Source organism: Gadus macrocephalus, chromosome 15 (genome assembly GCF_031168955.1).
Source record: "Gadus macrocephalus chromosome 15, ASM3116895v1".
NCBI classification, from domain to species: Eukaryota; Metazoa; Chordata; class Actinopteri; order Gadiformes; family Gadidae; genus Gadus; species Gadus macrocephalus.
The window spans coordinates 18,891,981-18,914,823 of record NC_082396.1 but is presented as its reverse complement, the minus strand read 5'-3'; the positions used below and the strand labels follow the sequence as shown (position 1 = coordinate 18,914,823).

The 22,843-nt window shown below is 43.3% G+C and overlaps 2 protein-coding genes across 2 annotated transcripts in view; both read right to left on the bottom strand.

Annotated features, from left to right (window-relative positions):
• The window catches only part of LOC132472981 (transmembrane protein 26-like), a 277,070-nt gene that overhangs the window by 209,463 nt on the left and 44,764 nt on the right, over positions 1–22,843 (bottom strand). The gene's annotated exons all lie outside the window — the stretch shown is intronic.
• Positions 14,215–16,670, bottom strand: LOC132472983 (transmembrane protein 26-like). Its single transcript, XM_060072887.1, has 2 exons — positions 16,432–16,670; positions 14,215–14,665 (listed from the first exon to the last, which is right to left on the bottom strand). The coding sequence occupies exons 1-2, from the start codon at positions 16,614–16,616 to the stop codon at positions 14,512–14,514; spliced, it is 339 nt and encodes a 112-aa protein (XP_059928870.1). The 5' UTR covers positions 16,617–16,670; the 3' UTR covers positions 14,215–14,511.

The following is a 22,843-nucleotide window of genomic DNA, read 5'->3' as shown; positions in this document are numbered from 1 at the left end:
TTTTTGAGAGAGTACCCCCATTGGCTAATGAGCTTTTGAGTGTCATCTCAGTGCCCTGGATGTTTTTCAATAAAGCAAATCCTTAACAGCGGCACTAGTGTCACGGTTGTTCTATGATTTGCTCCACAGGCATTGGTTCTTAGACAGGTGCAGGGCGTGGCGAGCGGAGCTGGGCACCGCAACGTGGCACACCTGGACCTCATCAACAAATCACACACTCTTTCTTAAACCTGGCGGGGACTTCTCGTCGGCGCCAGATTATTCCGTCTCATTCGGTATTTTGGCTGACGAGTGTACATTGACCTCCGATACCCTGACCAGATTTTGTTATTCCTAAACGTCGTGTGATCTTTTCGCCAGTAGCTAGTTCCTCGCCAGCGGATTACTACCGGACCGCAGCATTCTCCGGTGCCTCCGCCAGCTACGCCTACTCGCTCCTGTCTTCGCCTTGCCCGCTGGATATATTTTGAGTTCCCCTTTTTGACAATAAACCGTGGATTGTCCGTACTGTCCCTGTCTCTGCATCCAGGGTCCAAACTAACATTTCCGCTAACCGTAACAGAATAATCTGGCCAACATGGACCCCGCGGAGTCAGAGAAGGTTCGGCACACGCTCACCTCGCAGGGCACGAGGATCGGTCAACACGACGCCGCGTTACAGCAGTTTTCCGAGGTTCTTCGAGGTTTCTCCGCCGGCATGTCAGAGCTGGGAGCCCGTATGGAGCAGATTGGTTCCCAGGTCTCCTCCCTAGCCACTCCCGTCTCGCTCCATGGACCGGCAGTCTCCTCCGCGTTGGACTTCCCTGCTGCGGCGCCCGTTTCCTCGCCCAGCCAGCCCCATGAACCGTTTATTCCTACTCCGGTCAGGTATGCGGGAGAGTTAGGCCGTTGTAGGCAATTTTTACACCAGTGCACCCTAGTTTTTGAACAGCAGCCGTTGTCTTACGCCAGTGACAGGACTAAGACTGCTTTTATGATGAGTCTGTTGTCAGACTAGGCTGCCGACTGGGTGGTAGCGAGCTCTATTAATAGACCCTCTCTCGCGCTGTCCTATGCCGGTTCGGGGAAAGGAAACCAGCAGCCGACTTCTCTCCCTGCGTCAGGGCTCGGACTCTGTTGCTCAGTTCGCATTAAGTTTCCGTATTCTTGGGCGGAGAGTGGGTGGGATGAGACGGCTTTACAGAGCGTTTTTTTGAGGGGACTAACCGACCGTATTAGAGATGGTCGTACTGACTATTGTCGATCGGTTTTTCAAAACTCCCCTCAGCTCTGGAGACGGCGAACCTGCTTGTCCTGCACATGTTCCGGCTCCACGGTATCCCCCAGGACATTGTGTTGGACCGGGGACCACAGTTCTCCTCATGAGTTTGGAAGGCGTTTTGTCAGGCGTTAGGGGCGTCGGCCAGCCTCTCCTCCAGCTACCACCCACAGACTGACGGCCAGACGGAGCGAGCTAACCAGGACCTCGGGTCGGCATTACGTTGCGTCGCCATCGAACACCCTGTCTCCTGGTCCACTCATCTGCCGTGGATCGAATACGCAAGGAACTCTCTGGTCTGCTCCGCCACAGGTATTTCTCCCTTCCATGTGACTATGGGCTTCCAGCCCCCACTCTTCCCGGTGCAGGAGACAGAGGTGGCAGTCCCGTCAGTCGAGGAACATCTCCGACGCATCCGCCGGGTGTGGCGCGAGGCGAGGGAGGCACTGGAACCGGCAGCTGGCGGACTGTCACCGCACTCCTGCACCCGACTACCAGGTGGGGCAGAGCGTCTTGCTCTCCTCTCGGGACCTGCCCCTTCGGACTGAGTGTAATAAGCTGACACCGTGTAATAAGTACTGGTCCGTTGGTCCGTATGTGATTTCGGGCATCATTAATCTCTGTGCTATCAAGCTCAAGCTACCCCCTGCGCTCAACGTCCATCCAGTCTTCCACGTTTCACTTCTAAAGCCTGTTTCTACCAGCTTTCTCAATCCTCCGGCCAAACCCCCTCCACCCCCCCGGCTCATCGATGACCACCCGGCCTATTCTGTCCGGGAACTGTTGATTGTACGCAGGCGGGGTAGGGGGTTCCAGTTTCTGGTGGACTGGGAGGGGTATGTGCCGTAGGAGCAGTCCGGGCGGCACAGCAGCACAGCAGCAGGACAGGACAGGACAGACGGGTGGTGATGGCACAGCAACGACCACCCTTGGAAGAGGCGGCCGTGTTCTCCATGAAGACCATGAGGCTGTGGTACACGTTTGGGGCTCTACGCCTGCATGAGTGTGATGCAGCGGGCATGAATGTGGTCGATAGTGTTTAATTGTGGTCGATAGTGTTTAATTGTGGTCGATAGGGTTTACATGTTTAAATGTGGTCGATAGTGTTTATATATGGTCGATAGGGTTTACATGTGGTCGATAGGGTTTACATGTGGTCCATAGTGTTTAAATGTGGTCCATAGTGTTTAAATGTGGGCGATAGTGTTTAAATGTGGTCGATAGGGTTTACGTGTGGTCCATAGTGTTTAAATGTGGGTGATAGTGTTTAAATGTGGGCGATAGTGTTTACATGTGGTCGATAGGGTTTACATGTGGTCCATAGTGTATAAATATGGTCGATAGTGTTTAAACGTGGTCGATAGTGTTTACATGTGGTCGATATTGTTTAAATGTGATCGACAGTGTTTAAATATGGTCGATAGTGTTTAAATATGTTCTTTTCCCTCACTCTCCACCTCATCCCTAACTCTCCACCTCAAGTTGGTGTGTAGTGAGCGTTCTGGCGCCGATTGGCTGCCGTGCATCACCCAAGTGGGTGCTACATATTGGTGGTGGTTAGTGAGGTCCCCCCTTCACTTTAGGCGTCTTTGAGTGTTATTAATTATTATTCTTCTTCATGTTTAACCTCTGTTTTCCTTTTATTCCTAGTCTGTTTTACATAGTTTTGAATGATGACTATATGCTCTGTAAGGTGACCTTGGGTGTCTTGAAAGGCGCCTCTAAATTATTATTATGAAAGGAGCCAGCCGCGGGGTAGGAGAGGTTACAGGTAGTGGTCCCCAGGGGCCTGCTTAAGTCCATGCATGGAGCAGCAGGGTCAGGGCACTTTCGAGTCACAAAGACAAACTGCCATCTCCGCCAGAGCTTTTACTGGGCTCAGTTCAGGAGAAACGTTGCAGACTTTTGCCGCCGCTGTTACCCCTGTACGTCAAGCAAGGGCCCACCTTGCTTGCACCACACAACAGTTTCCAGTGGGGGTACCAATGGAAAGAGTGAGGCTGGATGTAGTGGATCAGTAGCTTCACTCAGGAGTTACCTCCATCCCTCTCCGCCATAGACAATTTCAGGAAGTGGCCAGAGGCGTTCTCCCTCGAAGACAAGGAGGCAGAGACGATAGTGGATGTCCTGGTGGAGGCTTCAGTACCGCCTCAGTTTGCCGGTGTGAGGCACACTTTCTAGCTGCAGAGCTAGTCTGGGTCCACAGCCCCCAGTGGAAGAAGGGCCAGCTTCCTAAGCTTGACAGCCAGTGGGTGGATCACTGCAGAGTACTGGAGAAGTTGGACGAGGTTGTTTACAGGGTGCAGCGGGTTCCTTCCCCAGGGGAGGAAGGTAAATAGAGACCGACTAGCTCCTAACAGAGGGGGCTCTGTAACACTGTTATTGCCTCCCACTCCTTCTCCCCTCACATCCTGCTCAGCCCCCTGAGGCAACGCAGGACGCCCTGATGACAGTGTTTCCGGTCCCCTCTTTATCATCCCCCCCATCCTGCGGTTGAATCCCCTGTACCTGTTCCCTTGTCCCCAGGCCCGTGAAGGCAGAGGTGGTTTCCAGATCGCTCCTGAGACTTTGTTTAGTCACTCGTGGATCTATCTCTTGAGGGGGTAGTGTAGCGACCCTGTAACAACTGGAGTTCTGAGTTACTGGGGTCTTCCTGATAGTTACTCAATTACTCTCTGCCAACCACAGGAATGCATGGAATGATGGTCATCGTGCCTTCTAGGCAAGGCAAGGCAAGGCAACTTTATTTATATAGCACTTTTCATACACAAGGCAGACTCAAAGTGCTTCACATATAAACATTGTCATACAATAAAATAAAATAATAGATAAGTAAAAGAAAAACATATGCAAAGAAATGGGTAAAATAGAAAAAGGCATTTTAGTATTAAAATAGAAAATAGAGGCAAAGTTAAAAAGCTTTTTAGAAAGTGCAATGTATTTAAGATTTTAGCAGAAGGCTATAGCAAACATAAAAGTCTTCAGTCTTGTTTTAAAGGTGCTCAGAGTTGGGGCAAGTCTTAAATCCTCTGGGAGTTTATTCCAGCTATTTGTTGCATAGTAACTAAATCCTGCTTTCCCATGTTTTGTGTTTACTCTGGGGATAATTAACAGATTGGTCTCAGAGGATCTTAGTGGTCTAGAAGGCTGATGTAGTGGAAGCATATCAGTTAAATATTTTGGGCCTAAACCATGTAGGGATTTATAGGTTAGCAACATGATTTTAAAATCAATTCTCTGACCTACAGGAAGCCAATGTAACGATTTCAGAATTGGTGTAATATGATCAAATTTTTTGGTCTTTGTTAGAACTCTAGCAGCAGCATTCTGAACAAGCTGAAGCTTCCTCAGAGTTTGTTTTGGGAGACCTGTGAGGAGACCATTGCAGTAATCAAGCTTACTAGTGATAAAGGCATGTACAAGTTTTTGTAAGTCTTCGGTGGACATGAGCCCTCTAAGTCTTGCTACATTTTTAAGGTGATAATATGCCGATTTTGTGACTGATTTGATGTGACTGTCAAAATGTAAATCTGAATCCATGATAACCCCTAGATTTCTGGCTTTGATTGAGGTTTTCAGGGACAGAGAGTGAAGGTGTTGGGTTACTTTAAGCCTTTCCGTTTTGGAAGCAAATACAATTATCTCTGTTTTGTCCTCATTTAGTTGAAGGAAATTTCGGCACATCCATTCCTTCACTTGCTCAATGCACTGGCACAGCAGATCTATGGGCCGATAGTCATTTGGTGATAGCGATACATAGATTTGCGTGTCATCAGCATAGCAATGATGGTCAATATTGTTATTTTGCATGATTTGCCCTAGTGGGAGCATGTAGATGTTGAATAAAGAGGGTCCTAAGATCGAACCTTGTGGGACTCCACATGTCACGTTGGTTGATTCTGATACAAAGTCGCCAATGGAAACAAAGTAGTTCCTATTTTGTAGGTAGGACCTGAACCAATTTAAGACAGTGCCTGAAAGCCCCACCCAGTTTTCTAACCTTTCCAGAAGTAATGTATGGTCTACAGTGTCGAATGCAGCACTGAGGTCAAGTAGCATTAGTATTGAGGTTTTGCCAGAGTCTGTGTTAAGACGGATGTCGTTTACAACTTTAATAAGGGCGGTCTCAGTGCTGTGCAGGGGTCGAAATCCTGATTGGAAGGTGTCATAGCAACCAGTTGATGCCAGGAAGTGATTTAGTTGCTGGAGGACAACTTTCTCAATGATTTTACTCATGAAGGGTAGATTTGATATTGGTCTGTAGTTGTTAATAATAGAGGCATCTAGGCTCCGCTTTTTTAAAAGGGGTTTAATAACTGCAGTTTTCAAAGCTTTTGGGAACTTGCCTGACTGGAGAGAGTTGTTAACTATCTGCAATATGTCTACTGCTAGGCAGTCGAAAACATTCTTAAAGAGGTTGGTAGGTATAGTATCAAGGCAACAGGTGGATGGCTTTAGTTATGTCACAGTTTCCACAAGATTTTGAGAGTCTATAACATCAAAGCATGCCATCCTTGCCATGTAATTTTTGCCTGAACAGGGTGGTAGTCCAACATTTTTGTTTGACGTGGAGATATTGATGGCGCGTCTGATACCTTCAATTTTATCAATATAAAAAGCTGCAAACTCATTGCATTTCTGCGTGGAATGGAGATCAGGTGGAATTTCTGTTGGGGGGTTGGTCAGTCTGTCAACAGTTGCAAATAGGGTTTTTGCATTATTAGTGTTGGTTTTAATGATATTGGAGAAAAATGTTTCTCTAGCATTTTTTAAGTCTAAATTGTAGGCACGGAGGCTCTCTTTATAGATATCATGGTGAATATGAAGTTTTGTTTTACGCCAGATGCGTTCAACCTTCCTGCATTCTTTTTTCTGTGCTGTTACAGAAGCAGCTTTTCTCCAGGGTGCCTTTTGCTTTCCAGAAATCGTTTTAACCTTATAAGGTGCAATGACATCTATGACTTTCAAAATTTTCAAATTAAAGTTTTCTACAAGATCATCAGCAGAACATGGGTTTAGAGGTGGTAGCAAGGAGATGGCCTTTTTAAAAAGTACATTAGAATCTTCATTGATATACCGTTTTTTGACAGTGTTTGATTTTGTCTGTATGTCGGGAATAAAATGTATGTTAAAGAAAACACAAAAGTGGTCAGACAAGGAAGGATCAGTCACAGAGAGATCAGAAACATTGAGGCCCTTTGTGATAACCAGGTCTAGAGTGTGCCCCTTACAATGAGTAGCCTCTTTCACATGTTGAGACAGTTCAAATGTGTCCAAAATGGTAAAAAGGTTTTTTGCACACTTGTCATTCAAATCATCAGTATGAAAATTGAAGTCACCAGTTATAACTAGACAGTCAAATTCTGTGGAGATGCTAGACAATAATTCTGTGAAGTCATCGAAAAAATTTGCAGAATATGTGGGTGGCCTGTAAATAATTAATAGGAGAACTCTGGGGGAGCATTTCAATACAGCACTAAGGTATTCAAACGATGGAAAATCACCAAATAACATCTGTTTCCCCTGAAATACATTTATAAATATAGCAGCAACCCCTCCACCTCTTTTTCCAGATCTACATGCATCAAAAAAGTTATAGTCGGGAGGAGCTGTCTCTATCAGAACGGTTGCACTGTTATTTTGTTCCAGCCATGTTTCAGTTAAAAACATAAAATCCAGTTTGGAAGTGGTAATAAAATCATTAACTAAAAATGATTTGTTATTAAGAGACCTCACATTAAGTAGAGCCATCCTGATGGGGCTGTTGATAGGCTTTAAGGTTGTTTTTGGTTTGGAGGCAATAGATATGAGATTTGTGAGGTTAGCAGTGTGTCTAAGTTTCCCTTTGTTTACTCTCTTAGTGGTTACAGCATGAATGCGAAAGTTGCCCTGCTTTGACGTAGGCAACCTTGGGTTCAGCAGATTATGAGAAACTTCCTTTATACTGTGTCTACGGCTGAACCCTTTTTTGTCTCAATAATACTCAGGACTACTATCAGTACGGGGGCGGGGGTGGGGCGCCATCCTCCTGGGTGTTAGCAGTGTTAGCAGCCTGCGGCCATGACGTGGCGATGCTATCATTGACACAGATGCAAGTTTGATGCCAGCATGTTCCAGTTTCTTAAATTCGGCTGGAAAATCGCAAAGGGAGACATCGGAGCTGGAGTTGTTGTTGTGGCTATGGGAGAGATGAGGCTGGAGGTCATCGTCGATGGGGGAATGCAGAGGAGGGGGGTGGCCGTTCCTCGCCAAGCCAGCATCAGCGATGGGGGAGGGCACAGTGTTAATGGCGTCGGGCGGGCTGTTGTCTCTCTTCAAGGTCTGTGGGCTGTCTGCTATCTGTGTGTCAGATAGTGGCAGAGTAGTTGTGTGGGGGAGGCTGTAGTCTCGCTTCTTCTCAACCTGTGCTCTGATTGTGGCCTGTGCGTCAGACCATGGCAAGATTGTGGACTGTGCGTAAAGCGAGAAGAGAAGATTGTCCCTCAACAGTTTTGAGCCTAACCTGTTTGGGTGTAGGCCATCTGCTCTGAAAAGATATTTGCGCCCCCAGAATAAGTTGAAATTGTCAATAAAGTCCCTTCCTCTTTCATTGCAGACTCTGGAAAGCCATGTATTCAGTGCAAGTAGACGACTGAATCTGTTTATTCCCCTGTCAACTGTTGGTATGGGTCCACTGATGGAAGACTTGATGTGTATTTTGTCCAGTGTATCCAATAGATCAGTGTAATCCCTCTTCAGAAGTTCTGACTGTTCTCTTTGAATATCATTAAATCCTGCATGCACAATAATCTGTGAGATTTTGGGGTTTTCCAATATGATTTTGGCTAGTTTATGGTTGATATCACTAACCATTCCATATGGGAAGATGCATGTTCTGATCTTCTTACCGGTTATATCCTTGATAGTTGAGTCTCCTATAATCAGAGTGTCTAGTTCATCTGCTTTCTCTGAGATGGGCCCTTGTTGGACGGTGGCAGACACATGCGCAGCCCGCCTCCGTGGCGACTGGTTGTTCCGTCTCAGTCCGCACTGTCCGTCCGGACACATTTCAGGGGTCAGGGGTGCACAGGTGGCCGAGGCATGCGCAGCTCGCCTCCATGGTGACTGGTTCTTGTTCCGTCTCTGTCCGCACTGTCCGTCCGGACGCATCTCGGGGCTCAGGGGTGCATGGGTGGCAGGCGCGTTCGTGGACTCTTGAAGTGGCAGGAACCGGTTCTTCAGTGGCAGGGTTGATTTGAGTGACGGGCTAATCCGGCTGATACATGTAACTTTAGCTTTGGGTAGCTTAGCATTTGGTGTTGAGTGAACTTGTTGATTCACTTTGGTATGTTGCTTTGGCTTAGCGCCGACTCTGTGCCAGTGAGACGCAGCTGGAACTGTCTCTCTCTTGTCCAGCTTCGGGAAGGATACAGTGTAGCTTTGATCATCTTGCTGTATCTGAGTGAGCTCAGCAAACTCACCCATCGGCACTGTATCCTGTGATAGTCCTTTGCATTTTTCTACTGCTGCTAGTCTCGTTTCAATTAAAGCCAATGTCTGTTTCAGTTTGGCGCAGTCTGTGCATTTCCCAGTCTCCGTGCCTGAGATATCCGAATACAGAGGCATGTTGGCGATAGGAAAGTCCAAGGCTTTTTCTGCGGTCTGATCCGGGAGTAAAAAATGCCAAAATGTATTGTTGAATCGAGCGATTGAGGACGACGGAAACAAACTATATACTGTTAGGTAAATAAAATAAGATAAAGTAGATCTGAACGATGAATTAAGTAGTTTTTTCCAATGCCTATCGGAGCTTCGGGAAACATGACCTCTCTCTCTGCTCTCTGCTCTCTTTCTAGTACTTTAGAAGGCAAAACAGTTGTTGCCAACTGTTTTGACTGTTGTGTTTTTGATCTCTTCTGAGTGTGAGCCTCGATGGAAGTTGTCACAGTTGATTAACTGTTATTAATAGGGGTGTGACGAGATCTCGTGCCACGAGATCTCGCGAGATTTAACTCGACGATATTACCCGTCGCGTTAAAAATCTGTCTCGCGAGATTTGTGAGCTATCCAAACTTGTGGCCTGTGGGGGCAGTAATGCGCCTTTGCTACATCTAGTCTGCCAGAACCTGGAGAAGGAAAAGAAGAAGAGGAGGAGAAGGAGGGGAAGCAGGGGAAGCAGCCGTAAGCTGTATTCGAAATCGTTCCCTATCACGGATAGTGTACTATATAGGGTGCTCGCCATTTTGTAGTGGTGTTCGAATTCTCAGTGGTTCATTTCATGCACTATATAGTGCACTTAAAATACCCACAATTTGAGTGTACATACGATGTACCCTACATGTTACTCCCGTATACCACAATGCAATGCGGTCGTGTTTTTCCGGAGGAGAAGAAGAAGCTGAATAACCGCGAAAACGAATACATTTAATGATGGAGCCTCCGGCTTGTGTTTAGAAATGTCAACAATTTATTTGGGATTTAACATAGAATATTTAACATTCAAAATTAATTTCAAAAAACTTCGACAAGGAAATGTAACATTCAACATCAATACAACCTCCAGCCCGGTTTGTTTAGATGATGTGGGCGCATCACGTCACACAAATACCCGGCGCATTTACTGACGCAAATGACATTTAGAAATGTTCAGCGTAGTGTCCCAATTCTCGTTTGTTCATTCCCTATATAGTGCACTATATCATGAACACTATATAGGGAATAGTGAGTGAGTGTATAGGGAACGATTTCGAACACAGCTAAAGACAGCCAGAATGACGTCGGAAAATACCCGTATTACCGTCGAAGATGCCCCCGCCACTTTTAAATCATTTGTTTGGCAGCATTTTGGGTACCTTGATTTGGTTTTGCACATAATATTGTTTGCACTTGAAAAAAAGAGAATTATTTAATTTATTTTACTTCAACTTTTATGAATTTTAGTTTTAGTTTCAATTTCATGCATGTAAAGAGTTATAATAAAACATTTCAAAATGCACGTGCAACTTGGTTAAATAAAAGTCTGTTGGTCCAGTCATATATTTTGTCATTGTAGTTTTCTTAAAATCTCGTCTCGTCTCGTTCTCGTGAACCCAATATCGTGTCTCGTCTCGTCTCGTCTCGTGAGCTCAGTGTATCGTCACACCCCTAGTTATTAATAATATTATTATTATTGTTGCATTCAAGAAGTCCACGATCGCATTCCCTGTAATAGAAAGGCGAATTTAGTGGTGCTCATACCATGCGATGAGAAGTGATAGATACATAGATATACAGTAGATGAAGATAAACATACACATATGCTTGTACATATACATTAATAGAGTGATATGGATATATATAAAGAGATGTATCTATACAGGGATATGTAGAATTATTATACAACGGGGGGCCTAAATCCAGCGATCTGATTGGTTCCTAACTGTTGTATAATGAGCGTGTACATAACTGCTATGACGCCCGATCATTTTGTGAAAGTTTGCATATCACTCCGCGCCTGGAAGTAGAAACAGTTACAAAGTAAAACATATGTTGGATGATGGAAAGGGCGTAAATGTTGTTACTCCGGGTGTGAGCAAGGCGATGGAGAGACTAACGAAAGCTTAGGCACACGGTGAGTGAACTGCTCCATAGGATAAATTCCCGGTGAACCGCTCTAGCCGAGCCTTCTCTCGGAGGGACGCTAAAGTGTGTTGCATAGCGACCGTCGTGCATTTTGAAGGCAGCCATGAGGGACTACTTTTTTGTATTCTTTAATAAAACGGCTACTTTGACTTTCTTGGTTTCTTTTTAAATGTAGTGTGTCTATGACATTCGTTTTGCCATAATAGTAACCGTTGTATAAAAGCAATAGATCACTTCAGTCAGTGGTATGTGCTCATTATACCACTGTGAAGGGGGTCGCCGGCCCTCCGCTGCGCGTCGGGGCCGGACAACGCCCCTTAACAGAGGTATAATGAGCACATACCACAGCCTGTCGTGATCTATTGCTTAAGTATATGCTACGCGTGAACCTCCTAAGATGGCGCAATTTGATTGGTCCACTATCTCGGGATAGTTGGCAATATCCCATGATTGAGATCTCAAACTCCGGATATTGCTTTCATCGCAAAATGTCCCGCTTTCGGTAGTCTCTACACGCTAATATAAACAAATAAACTGCTAATAGTGTTCACGTGTAGTATTTACTAAAACAATTATTCATCTCAGGCTCGTGAATAGTTTTCACCATTCACTTAGCCTTTGGCGAATAATTGTTAAATATAGATAAAAATATATTCTGTATATACATATATATAGAGGGTTGATTTGTTTATCAACCTGGCGGATGCAGGCTTAGAAAAATGGCAAAAAGAAAATTTGTGTCACGGTTAGCGGGTGGCCGGCAGGCAGGTAGGACCCAATCGCAGACAGTTCAGGATAATTTACTAACTCAAAAGGCAAGGAACACCGAGAACACGGATTACGCGGGTAACACAGGGAACACCGGGAACACAGGTAACACACAAGACACAACTCACCACGAACTAAAATGATCCGACAAAGAACAAAGGAAAGACAACGGCTTAAATACCAAACACACAGGGCACGCAATGAGTAACAGCTGAAACACATTAGGGGAGGGAGCAGTAATCACACAGGAGGGAAACCTGACATGGGGAGAAACAAGACCGATACCAAAGTAAAACGGGTAACACACCAAAACAAGACATGGAAACCGAAAGACCATGACAATTTGTTTGTCCGGTTGCCATGGTTATCTCTGTGTGGTTAATTTGCAGTAGTGGTGTTAATTAGCAATTTTTCCAGCTTACTGTTACATTAAACGGTAATCAGAAAATGCGGTTATATGCTAGACCCTATAGCATCTGTGGTATAAAGGCTGGGACAAATTTCTAATTATAAGTATGCACAATCCATAAAATTAGCTCTCTGGCTCATAGCTCAGCGGACTAGAATACCTCTCGCTGCCAAGTCGTAGCTACGGGCCGTCCTATTTATGTGAAAAATGTTATATTTGGATTGTAAAACGCATGAAAATATGAATGAATGATCTTAATTTATTTTCCTTGGCAAGTGACCAGGGTATAAGCGGGATAATGCGTGACCAGGGTATAAGCGGGATAACGTGCATGTCAACGACATGCGCGTAGAGCGGGGAGTGGCGTAGAGTGATATAGACTGATAATCCCTCTCTCTATATATATATATATATATATTAATTTTTTTGAGGTATATAGACAGAGAGCAAAAGAGTGATATGGAAATATATACACAAACATGGTAAGACAATATTAATATAAGTTTTAATCAATTGTTTAGTTTTAATCTAAGGTGTTTGGGGGAAAGACTTCCCGGGGTCCGTGCACCGTTTAATGTACCGGGAGGGAAATATCAGAAGGGACCGGAGGAGTGTGAGTTGAAAAATAGATATATACTATGCAATTTATTTAATCCAATCAGACTTGTTTTAACCAGCGATTATCCTCACATACTCCAATAATTATAAGTTTGTTCAATTATATATATGTAAATATAAGTCAAATTATCATACGAATACTATTATATATTATATTAATATTATTATATTGTACGAATTTAATTTGTTTAGTGGATTTACAGATCCAATTGTTTAGTCAAGGTATTTTCCTGTATTTTCCTGTATAACGCTGGTCGGTCAACTATTCTGGGGTAATAGGTTGCAACCAGGCTAGCGGGAACTTGCAGCGATTGATTTAATGATATGTATGTAAGAATAAATCTGATGGATTCTTCTACCCGGTTGACTCATCGTCATTAGACCCTCCAATCGCATTATAGAGTGGCGAAGTCACGCCTCTTCCGGTAGGGCTCATGGGACCTATCAGATCGAAAAATATGAATGGGTGTCAATGGAGAGAAAATAATTATTTTCTGGTCCCAGTCTTTATATGCCCTGGATTACACATATGTTGTTTGTGGATTTAAATGATAATTTTTCATGCAAAGAAAACTAAAAATGTTCGTGAAGAAGTTTGATAATTTTAGGTTTTATGTGAGGCCGCTTTGTGAACTACAGCTCTTCGCTGCTCTAGACGCATATGATATACGTCACCACACCCGCCCTTGGAACTCGGCACAGAGATGGCGATCTCTCTGCCCCACTTCACCGCTTTTTCCAAGGGGAGGATAAAAGCATCGAAAGAGGTGAAAACCATTATAAGTCGGGGCACGTGCAGAGTTTCAGTTATGCCGATGGGAAGATTGTCGGTCTTCTCCACGCCAGTCGCAGGGAGCGTGACGTCACATACGAGCCGTGTAGTCTTTCTCGTTGTGTTTTCTCTACAGCCTTTATCTGAACAATTGCACAATAAACGGTCGAACTCTTTGCATGAAAAATTATCCTTTAAATCCACAAACAACATATGTGTAATCCAGGGCATATAAAGACCGGGACCAGAAAATAATTATTTTCTCTCCATTGACACCCATTCATATTTTTCGATCTCATAGGTCCCATGAGCCTTACCGGAAGGGGCGTGACTTCGCCACTCTATTGGGCCAACTGCCAGGCCATGAGGCAAAAACTGACACACAAATATCCTATTGAAGTCAGTGACTTCTACATTGCATTTATTGGACCTGGTGACTTCAACCGATTAACTTACATTTATGGAGGCGTTATTTGGCGAAGTTACGTTCTGACCATTGGAAAAATCTCGGAAAGCCGCCAATGAGTCAAGGTGGCTGCACTATGAAGATGAAAAGAAATATGTGAATGGATGACATTCATACAACACTCTTCTCAGCACTTATTAAAAGTCAAAATGCATTCCATTTACAGGCTCACATACTGTGATTAATTGGTATCCTTAGCTTATTACAGAGGGTAAGTGTTGGTGGCTATAATCTTATTAAAGTCACTGAGTGGTAGCTATTAGTTTATTACATGCAGTGAGTGGTTGATATATTACAGAGAGTGAGTGGTGGATATTAGCGTATGACAGACAGTGAGTGGTGGTGGATATTAGCTTATTACAGACAGTGAGTGGTGGATATTAGCTTATTACAGATAGACAGTGAGTGATAGGTAGTAGCTTATCACATACAGTGAGTGGTGGATATTAGCGTATTACAGATAGACAGTGACTGGTGGATATTAGCTTATTACAGATAGCTGACAGAATTAACCACATGTATTGCGGTGTTGATTCAACGGCCGTATCACTATCATGCATTCTATTATTAATGTTCTTCTTAGTATTTATCCACAAAAATCAACTCTAAAATGATTGCGGCTACTGACAGTCATGGTTCATGGGATCTTGGTTTGCTAGTTTCTCTGCGGGGATCACCTGTGGCTCCTTGGAAATGTTCTGGTGGTGATGGAGCTCCAGGATCCAGATGGAGGGAATGATGCTGATGAGGAACAGAAGAATGGCTGGAGAATACCTGGAGAACATCCAACACAACGTTTAGCAAGGCTACGAGGTGGAAATAAGGGAAGATGAGGTTTCTTTTAAATGGTGAATGGATTGCATTTATATAGCGCTTTTTATAGACCCACTGTACAATATTGCCTAACATTCACTAATTCCGCCACACATTCACACCCAACAGCGGAATCAACTATGCAAGGCGACAGCCAGCTTGTCGGTAGCAGTTAGGGTTGGTTAGTAGGTTGCTCAGGGCCAGCTTGACACTCAGCTAGGAGGAGCCAGGGATTGAACTAGAAACCCATCTTCCAGATCTGATTCCGTTTTTAAATTGTTAAAATATAATATATAGCCTGTAGTTATGTGTGATGAAATAAAATTGAATGAAATTAAATGAATGAATGAAAACTCCACCTTACATTTCTGAACTCCTAACAACATACCCTCACCCGAGGGCACTGAGGTCCAATGACCAATTAATACTCACCATCCCTCCATCAAGACTTAAGAGCAGGGGGGATCGGGCTTTTGCAGTCATTTGCCCCAAACTGTGGAACGAACTCCCTCTTCATGTCAGGCTAGCCCCCTTCAGTGTCCGTCTTCAATTAAAAACTATACTAATTTCCTAAAAACGAATTTATATTCTCTTGCATTTAACTCCATATACGTTTTATTATTGTCTAGTGTGTCCATTTTCATGCTTTTAATTGTTATTATTTTTATTTTTTAAATAGATAGCTGAATTGCACTTTGTACTTTGGTCTACTCTTGTGGTCTTTAAAGGGCTCTTAAATAACTATAATAAATGTGAAACTTGAAACACACTTTCAGCTGTGTTTATTAGCAATCCAGTCCCCAGGTTTGCAGGTTGTTCAATATTTTGTTCTAAAGACTATCCGAGCCTCTGTCTCCCTTTCTATGAACTTCAGCCGTTGGAAACAAGAGGTGTGCAGCTTCCTTTTTTCTTCAACTAATGTAATGGACCGGGGCGATTCTAGGACCCGACCTTTAGGGGTGCTCAGCCCCTAGTCACAGTGTAACATACATACAGGGCCTTGAAGGAGTGTTCAACCCCTCGGCAAAATTACAAATTTCACTGCATGGATAACAATGAATCCATTAATATTGTTCTGTATATGATATTTTAATTTACAACAATAATACTTTTAACCAATTACTTATACATTTTTAAATAATGTCCTTCGATAACAGCCCACCATCCTCAAGCAATGAGAGAGGAATCCTACAATACAGAGACAGTCAAATCAGGACCTCCTCCAATCTGTTCATCTGGGAAAGCAGCAACAGGTAAGATATAACAGACTAAATACAAGTTAAGTGACTATTAAAAAGGAGAATGCTGTATAAGTATGGCCTATATGGCATTAGAGCAATAAAGAAGAAATAACTTGCTTCTTTGCAAACTCATCGAGGATCCATCTGGGCGTGACAGCCATGAAGAGTTTGTGATTTGAGAAATGCTATCTACAAGTCCATGCAAGTTGATTTGCCAATTTACACACAACTGTGTGTCACAGTAATAAAGACAAATTTGTCTGAACTTTTCTCTCAGAACAAAGTTAAACTGCCAAATTAACTACCTTCTTGTTCTTCTTCTAAATTGATATTGGATAATAATTAATTAATAATAATACTTTTGTAGGGGTGCTCATATGAAATTCAGGTGTGCTTGAGCATCCCTAAAATAGTCTAAAATCGTCATTCGTTTAGGATATCTAAACATGAGGTGAGGTGACACTCACAAAATATCAGATCATTTACCATTTATAATCTTTTCCTCTTCTCCTTGTCATGGTGACCACCATCTCGACGACTTGAGGTAGGAAGAGGAGCGTCAGAAGCCAGTAGAAAGGGTTTTTCATGACCCATGCCACTCTACAGACTCCTACCAGCGATACAAGAATAAAACACGCTCTGGTGAACACAGCAGATATAAACGTCCACATGACGGATCCAACACGATAGCGTGTGCACGGAGCAATGTGGTCTCTGTTCCCGTTGGTGCAGTTTAATACATATGAACATTGTCCCTAAAGTTTAAGCCCCGCCCATAGAGGGTGGGGTGTGTGTGTGTGTGTGTGTGTGTGTGTGTGTGTGTGTGTGTGTGTGTGTGTGTGTGTGTGTGTGTGTGTGTGTGTGTGTGTGTGTGTGTGTGTGTGTGTGTGTGTGTGTGTGTGTGTGTGTGTGTGTGTGTGTGTGTATTTCAAGTATTTTAACGTAAGGTTATATACCTATTTAAAGGTTGGGTATGGGATTTTTTTGAGGGCAGATTTTGAAAATACACAACTCAAATGGTCCTACCCCCTCTCCTTCAACGCTGACTCTGACTCCACCCATTCCAAGTACCCTGGACGCGCAATCATGCACGAGCGCGAACACAGATGCGCGAGAGCGAGCCAGGCTAGCGTAGGTTTTCGTTAGACAACATGGCAACGTTAAAAAAACAACATGGGGATGGTGGCGTCTTGTCTGCCATGGAAATTGTCTTCTACTGCTAGGTCCAAATGTGGATTAACTAGTTCCAGTAGCTACCGCAGGATAACAACTAACAGGAGCTTGCTCTGGGTCACAAGCTCTGGGTCACGAGTACTGCACGAAGGGGTCACGCGGGGGGCGCGGGGGAGGGGGAGTGCAGTACGACCGTTTGATTGACGTACTTACTGTCCAATGCAACTCGGTGGCTCTGGAAATCATTGGCTGGAGTTTTTCAAGCCCTGCCCGTTCCACAGATGATTGACTCGTTTAATTTTCATGTCAGTACTTCTAACTCAGTGGCTGTAAGTGGGTTATGATAAGGATTTCAAGTAATTCTGCAAAAATTGCCAAAAAAGCGAATTCCATACCCAACCTTTAAGGCAGAAACTTTTCTATAGGAAACATAAAGATATATAATCTGGAAAGCAACGAGTATATTACAGGGTTATAATATAACTGGACAAAATAGACAATTATGTGCTGATCCAGTTGCATGCAAAGTAAAAGTTGCCGGATTATGAGGCATTACGGTTAATACGGTTCTAAAGTGACAAATCACAGACGGTCTGCCGATGTGAAAACGAATGTAGTAGGCCTGCTGGTATTGCCGCCAGAGGGCAGCAGAACAACGTTTTTTTGATGGATGGTGGGAGTGTAAAGTGTAATTCCGGCGCAAATTGAAACCCGGGAGCCGTGTTTCAGGTAGCTGGTTGAGGAGCAAGGTACGTTTTATTACTCTGTTTTCTGGGGATAATTGACACAAGCAGAAACCAAAAACCAGCCGTTTTTTCGTTTTTTCCAAAAAAACGAAAATCTAAATTTCAGTTCGTTTATTCGTTTTTTGGTTCTTCTTACCAAAACGAGTTTACCACTCAATATCTGGTTTCCGCCGGTGGGCGGGTCCTCTTATTGGCTAGCGTGCTTCAATGCCCTGTGCACTTCATAATAAAAGTTCTTCCGTTTGATAATGTCTACAAAAATATTACTGTATTATAGACACTAGCAGACACAGAGGACCACACCACCCACAGTCAAGACTGACACGGCTTCAAATAACAATAATAGTATTCATAATCATTTGAAAATGAGAACTTATGAAGTTATGATGACTTGTGCAGTTGATGTTTAGCCACAGTTAATACATGCAGAGCAGACCTGCGATCGCTGGCTGCTGATTTCCTCACAGCCTGAGAGCTATGAGGAATACAAGTGATCACAACACATTTCTGACAGCTGAAAATTGCGCATTTGCTGACCTTTATCCATTTAAAGTAAACAATTTTTTTTTTCTTGTTGAAAGATATTTTAGATTGTTTTCATATTATTATTTACTGATGGTGTTTCCAGAATGCGAGTGCGTGTGATATTGAAAGCGAGGCTGAGTGTGCCTATGAATAGGCCTATAGGCTACTGTGAGTTTTTTAAGGTGCTGTACAAGCATATCATATTGTCTACTCTGTACAGTGACAGGGAGTGTAAAGCATAGGCGTAGCGGCCATATACATTGGGGGGTACAAGTCCCCCCCAATGTTCAGATATGCCCAAAATGTCCCCCCCCCCCCAATAAATCGCTGGGAATAGGGATATAGCAATTCAATATTTCTATTGGTAGAACACTTAGGTTTTCCCTGAAGTACACTCCGTTCCCTGAACGCATCTCTGCACACAGTGCGCGCCGCACACCCTAAAGAACTCAATCCGATTCCATCTACAGCTCTTACAGCCAATGAGAATATGGCTGTTCGGGCTAGCTAGCCAATGGGATAGATCCATGATTTGATTCGTCCCCGCACGTGCGGATCGGTGACGGTGACTTGTCGATTGCATTGGTCATCAACCATCTTTTTTACATGACCACGGAATCAAAAACATCAACAACAGCAAACGAGTGCCGTGTTACGATCGAAAACACAGGTAAGTTATGAAGCTTTTGATAGTGTCTCTCAAATTTCGTGGGTTGTTGTCGCTTCTCTAGCGAGCAGCATCATTAGCTATGTGTTACCTATGTAATAAGCCAGCTAGATGACGTTGGCCCCGGCCCCATTCCGTAATTCCAACGCCTCATTATGCCGACATCTCAATGTTCCGAAATGTTCTGATTCACAAATTAACAAATGCCAGTGACAGTAAAGGTGTTGGCAAGCTGTAACAAATATGCATTAGCAACCTTTGCTGGTTTAAGTGAATTCACCATCCTCTTTAGGGTAACTAGGCTTGGAGGTGTGGAGAGCGAAAGAGAAGAGCAAATGATTGGGAGTAGGAGAAGGGAGGTAAGGGGGAATCTCATGTTATAGATTGTAGAATCTCATGTTAGCCAGGCCTGCCTCAAAATTGGCTCTGTGTCGCACTTATGTATGTCACCATGGGTAAATCTTTCACATGCACTGTAGGCCTACGAAGTGCACAACCATTCTCAGCACTCCATTTTAGGAACTATCAATGTTGTACATTGTAACAACAAGCCTGCGTGAAGTTTTAACTTGTCTCTCATGATGTTAGTGCTGCTTGTGTTATTTCACAGTCGTCATGAGCAAGAGGAAGCAAGAGGGTTGCAGAGACATGGCAATGTTTTGCCTCGTCTCAGAAAAGAAGCAGAGTAAGTAAAGAGGGGTGAGAAAATGAGAAGTGTTAACCTATCAGTTGTAGCATTACAGTACAGTAGAGTTAATAGACTACAAAAAACTAGCCATAGAATTATTGTCATTCAGATCAAAAGTGGTTTGTTGACTATCTGAGAAAGGAACAGTACTTGTTATCTGATAATATTTCTTCCCTTTGGCATGTCCACTTTGGTGGATGAAAGGATGAAAGCAGTGTGTGTCAATCTGGTAGTGACATAGAGGTGAGTAGCCTAAAGGCGGCTGCATGCTTCAGCGTTGGTGTTACGTTGTTGCGCAAAATTTACTCAAAGCAATTCATGCTCCCTTTAGGTTGCGCGTGTTGCCAAGCAATTTACCGCCAGAACAGTAGGTGGAGTAATATGTGGAGTGAAGTTTTTCGTTGAAGACGACCTCGAGAATGACGTCTTTGTCTGTGGGAGTCGTTGGTTTGTTTATGTGCCAGATCGTGTTCTCCCCATACAGTGAATGATGGCAACAGACAGAGGAACAGGGGTGATGAAGTTGTTGATCATTGGGGTTGTATAAATGTGCATATCTCTCTACATTTTAAAACGACATAATGTGTTGGCAGCAAAGTTAACTTCACTTCACGTTAATGATTTTGTATATGAGCCTGCCGGCCGGGTTCCATTCTATCAAACCACCCACCCTCCTTCCTCCTACGGCAGCGTTTCTCAAATTGAACCATGAAAAGGAGATTTTCATGGTATTGGTCGAAGACTACCTAAGTGAAGCCTATATGGTGTATTTGTGTGTGGGCGTCGTCGTCGGCTGTTTATAAACCGCCTCCCAGTCATGTTCTACACATTCAGTGAACTATGGCAGAGAAATGTGATACTCCAGACAGGAAGTAGTAAGCAGACCAATCACAGCCTTGCAGGCTGCGCGGCTCGCGTAAAAGCTTACGTAAAAAATGACGCAAGTCTAGAAAAATCGCCCGACGCACGCAAGACGTGAGAAGTCGCGCAAGGGGTGCGCAAGGGCGCGCAAGGGCCTCTTGCGCTTGCGCTTACGCTTACGTAACTGAGCATAAATCGGCCTTAAGAGAGGAGTTCTGGAAACTAATAGAGCCTTGGCTTTTCCTATGTTCAATGCAATTTGTAAGTTACTTTGGATAAAAGCGTCTGCAAAATGATTGTCAAAGAGTAAATATTAATGGTTTAAACAAAATTGTGACATTAGAGCAGAATCCTGTTGGCAGTGGCACTGATGTCTATAGTGTGTTTCAGTAGTCTACTGGTAAATAGTTTGCTGATATCTGTGATATTATTCCTTCCATGTTTCCTCTGTTGTGTTCAGAGTAGAGCTAGTGAGCCAGCGAGAGGGACAGAAAGTTTGGAGGATGAAAGCACAGGGAGAGTTTGTCAATCTAGTGATTGACAAACTCTGAATTTGCTCATAACAGGCCAGCTGGAATACAAAGCAAACTCTTTGCATTCCAGCTGTTTTTTTTGTGATGTTTTATGATGTTTCAATGTTGCGTTGGTAATGTGTTAGACAGCTTAGATGTTCTTAGATGTTTTGTTAACCTGATTCCTATCCCACTCTGTTTAAGTAAAAGTGTGCTACTGCTGCAAAATCTCTTTGCTTTTGTTTTTTTCTTTTCTTTAATGTGTTTGGAAATGACTTTTAATGATGTTAACTAGATCTCATAACTGGCCTAAACACATAAAAATGTGTATATACCCTATACCGTTTGACTATAAGACCTCTATAAGAATCTCTATTCATGTAGTCAGTCAATGATCAAACTAGTAGCATGAATATGAATTACAGTCCAAGCGGGTTAGGCAAGGCAAGGCTATTTTATTTTTATAGCCCGTTTTTACAAACAGTTTGTCTCAAAGGGCTTTACATAGCATGAGCATCATAACAACATCCTCTTCCCTTAAACCCTCACATCGACTGATTAAAAACTCCCAGGAAAACCAAGGGGAAAAATTGCAGTTGGTTCAGACTGGGGGTGGAGCTGTGGAGAATATATGGAAACACAGAGAGACTGCGAGACGCCAAGGCCAAACTACAAGGTGCGAAAGGTGAGGGGGGGGGGGGGAGGGGGTCTGCCTCTCTGACCCATGGGGAGAGCTGGTTCCACAGTAAAGGAGCCCAGTAACTGAATGCTCTACTTCCCAGTCTGTTTTTAGAGATAATGGGAGTCAAAATCTTGGATAAGTCATAATAAAGGTAATGATTCATTATTGTGCATTTAAAGATGTATATTATTACATTGCAGCATTATTTGGGGATGACAATACAAGACTTCCATGAATGTGCATTTGAAGGAGTTCGCTTTGTATTCCAGCTGGCAAATTTCTATAGGCTACTATAGATCCATTTCAAAACGCGTTCCAAGTAGGCTATAGGACAAAGCATTATACGTCCTTGAATGACTGCTGACATGTTAAAATGACTGCCACAACTGCCATGAGCAAAGAGCAAAACCATCTGTACATAGTGTAGGCTACAGTAGCCTATTCAATATTGAATGAAGTAGGTTACTGTACACTCTTTGTCACTGTACACATGATTTGCTTGTACAGCACCTTAAAAAACTCACTGTAGCCTATAGGCACACCCAGCCTCGCTTTCAATATAACACACACTCGCATTCTGTAATCACTGTCAGTAAATAATAATATGAAAATAATATAAAATATCTTCCAGCAAGAAAAAAATATCTGTTTACTGTAAATGGATAAAGGTCAACAGATGCGCAATGCAGGGCTCTCCATTTTTGAACTGAGTTCAGAGTGAGATTTTGTCGGAGGGGGATATATTAATATGTAACTGCATACAAATTTGTTCACAGACATGGTGACTAATGTATGATAGTAGGCCTTATTGGCCCTTAACACTAATTATCAGAAACAACACTGCCTCAAAAGGATATTGGTCTAAGCAACACCAGTAGAGGCATATACTTTCCCTGAACTTTTAAACGTTGCAAACGTGCAAAACATATATTATATTTACGCGGCATAGTATGAGTAAGGGTTCCCTTCTGTTACATAGATAGAACTTTATCAATCCCCTGCAGGAGAAATGTGTTAATGTTTGTCCCTATAAAACAATAATGG

Coding starts and splice junctions, on each gene's coding strand:
- LOC132472983 (XM_060072887.1), bottom strand. CDS start 16,616: ATGTGGACGTTTATATCTGCTGTGTTCACCAGAGCGTGTTTTATTCTT. Junction 14,666..16,431: donor AGAGGAAAAGATTATAAATG/GTAAATGATCTG, acceptor GATGTTCTCCAG/GTATTCTCCAGCCATTCTTC.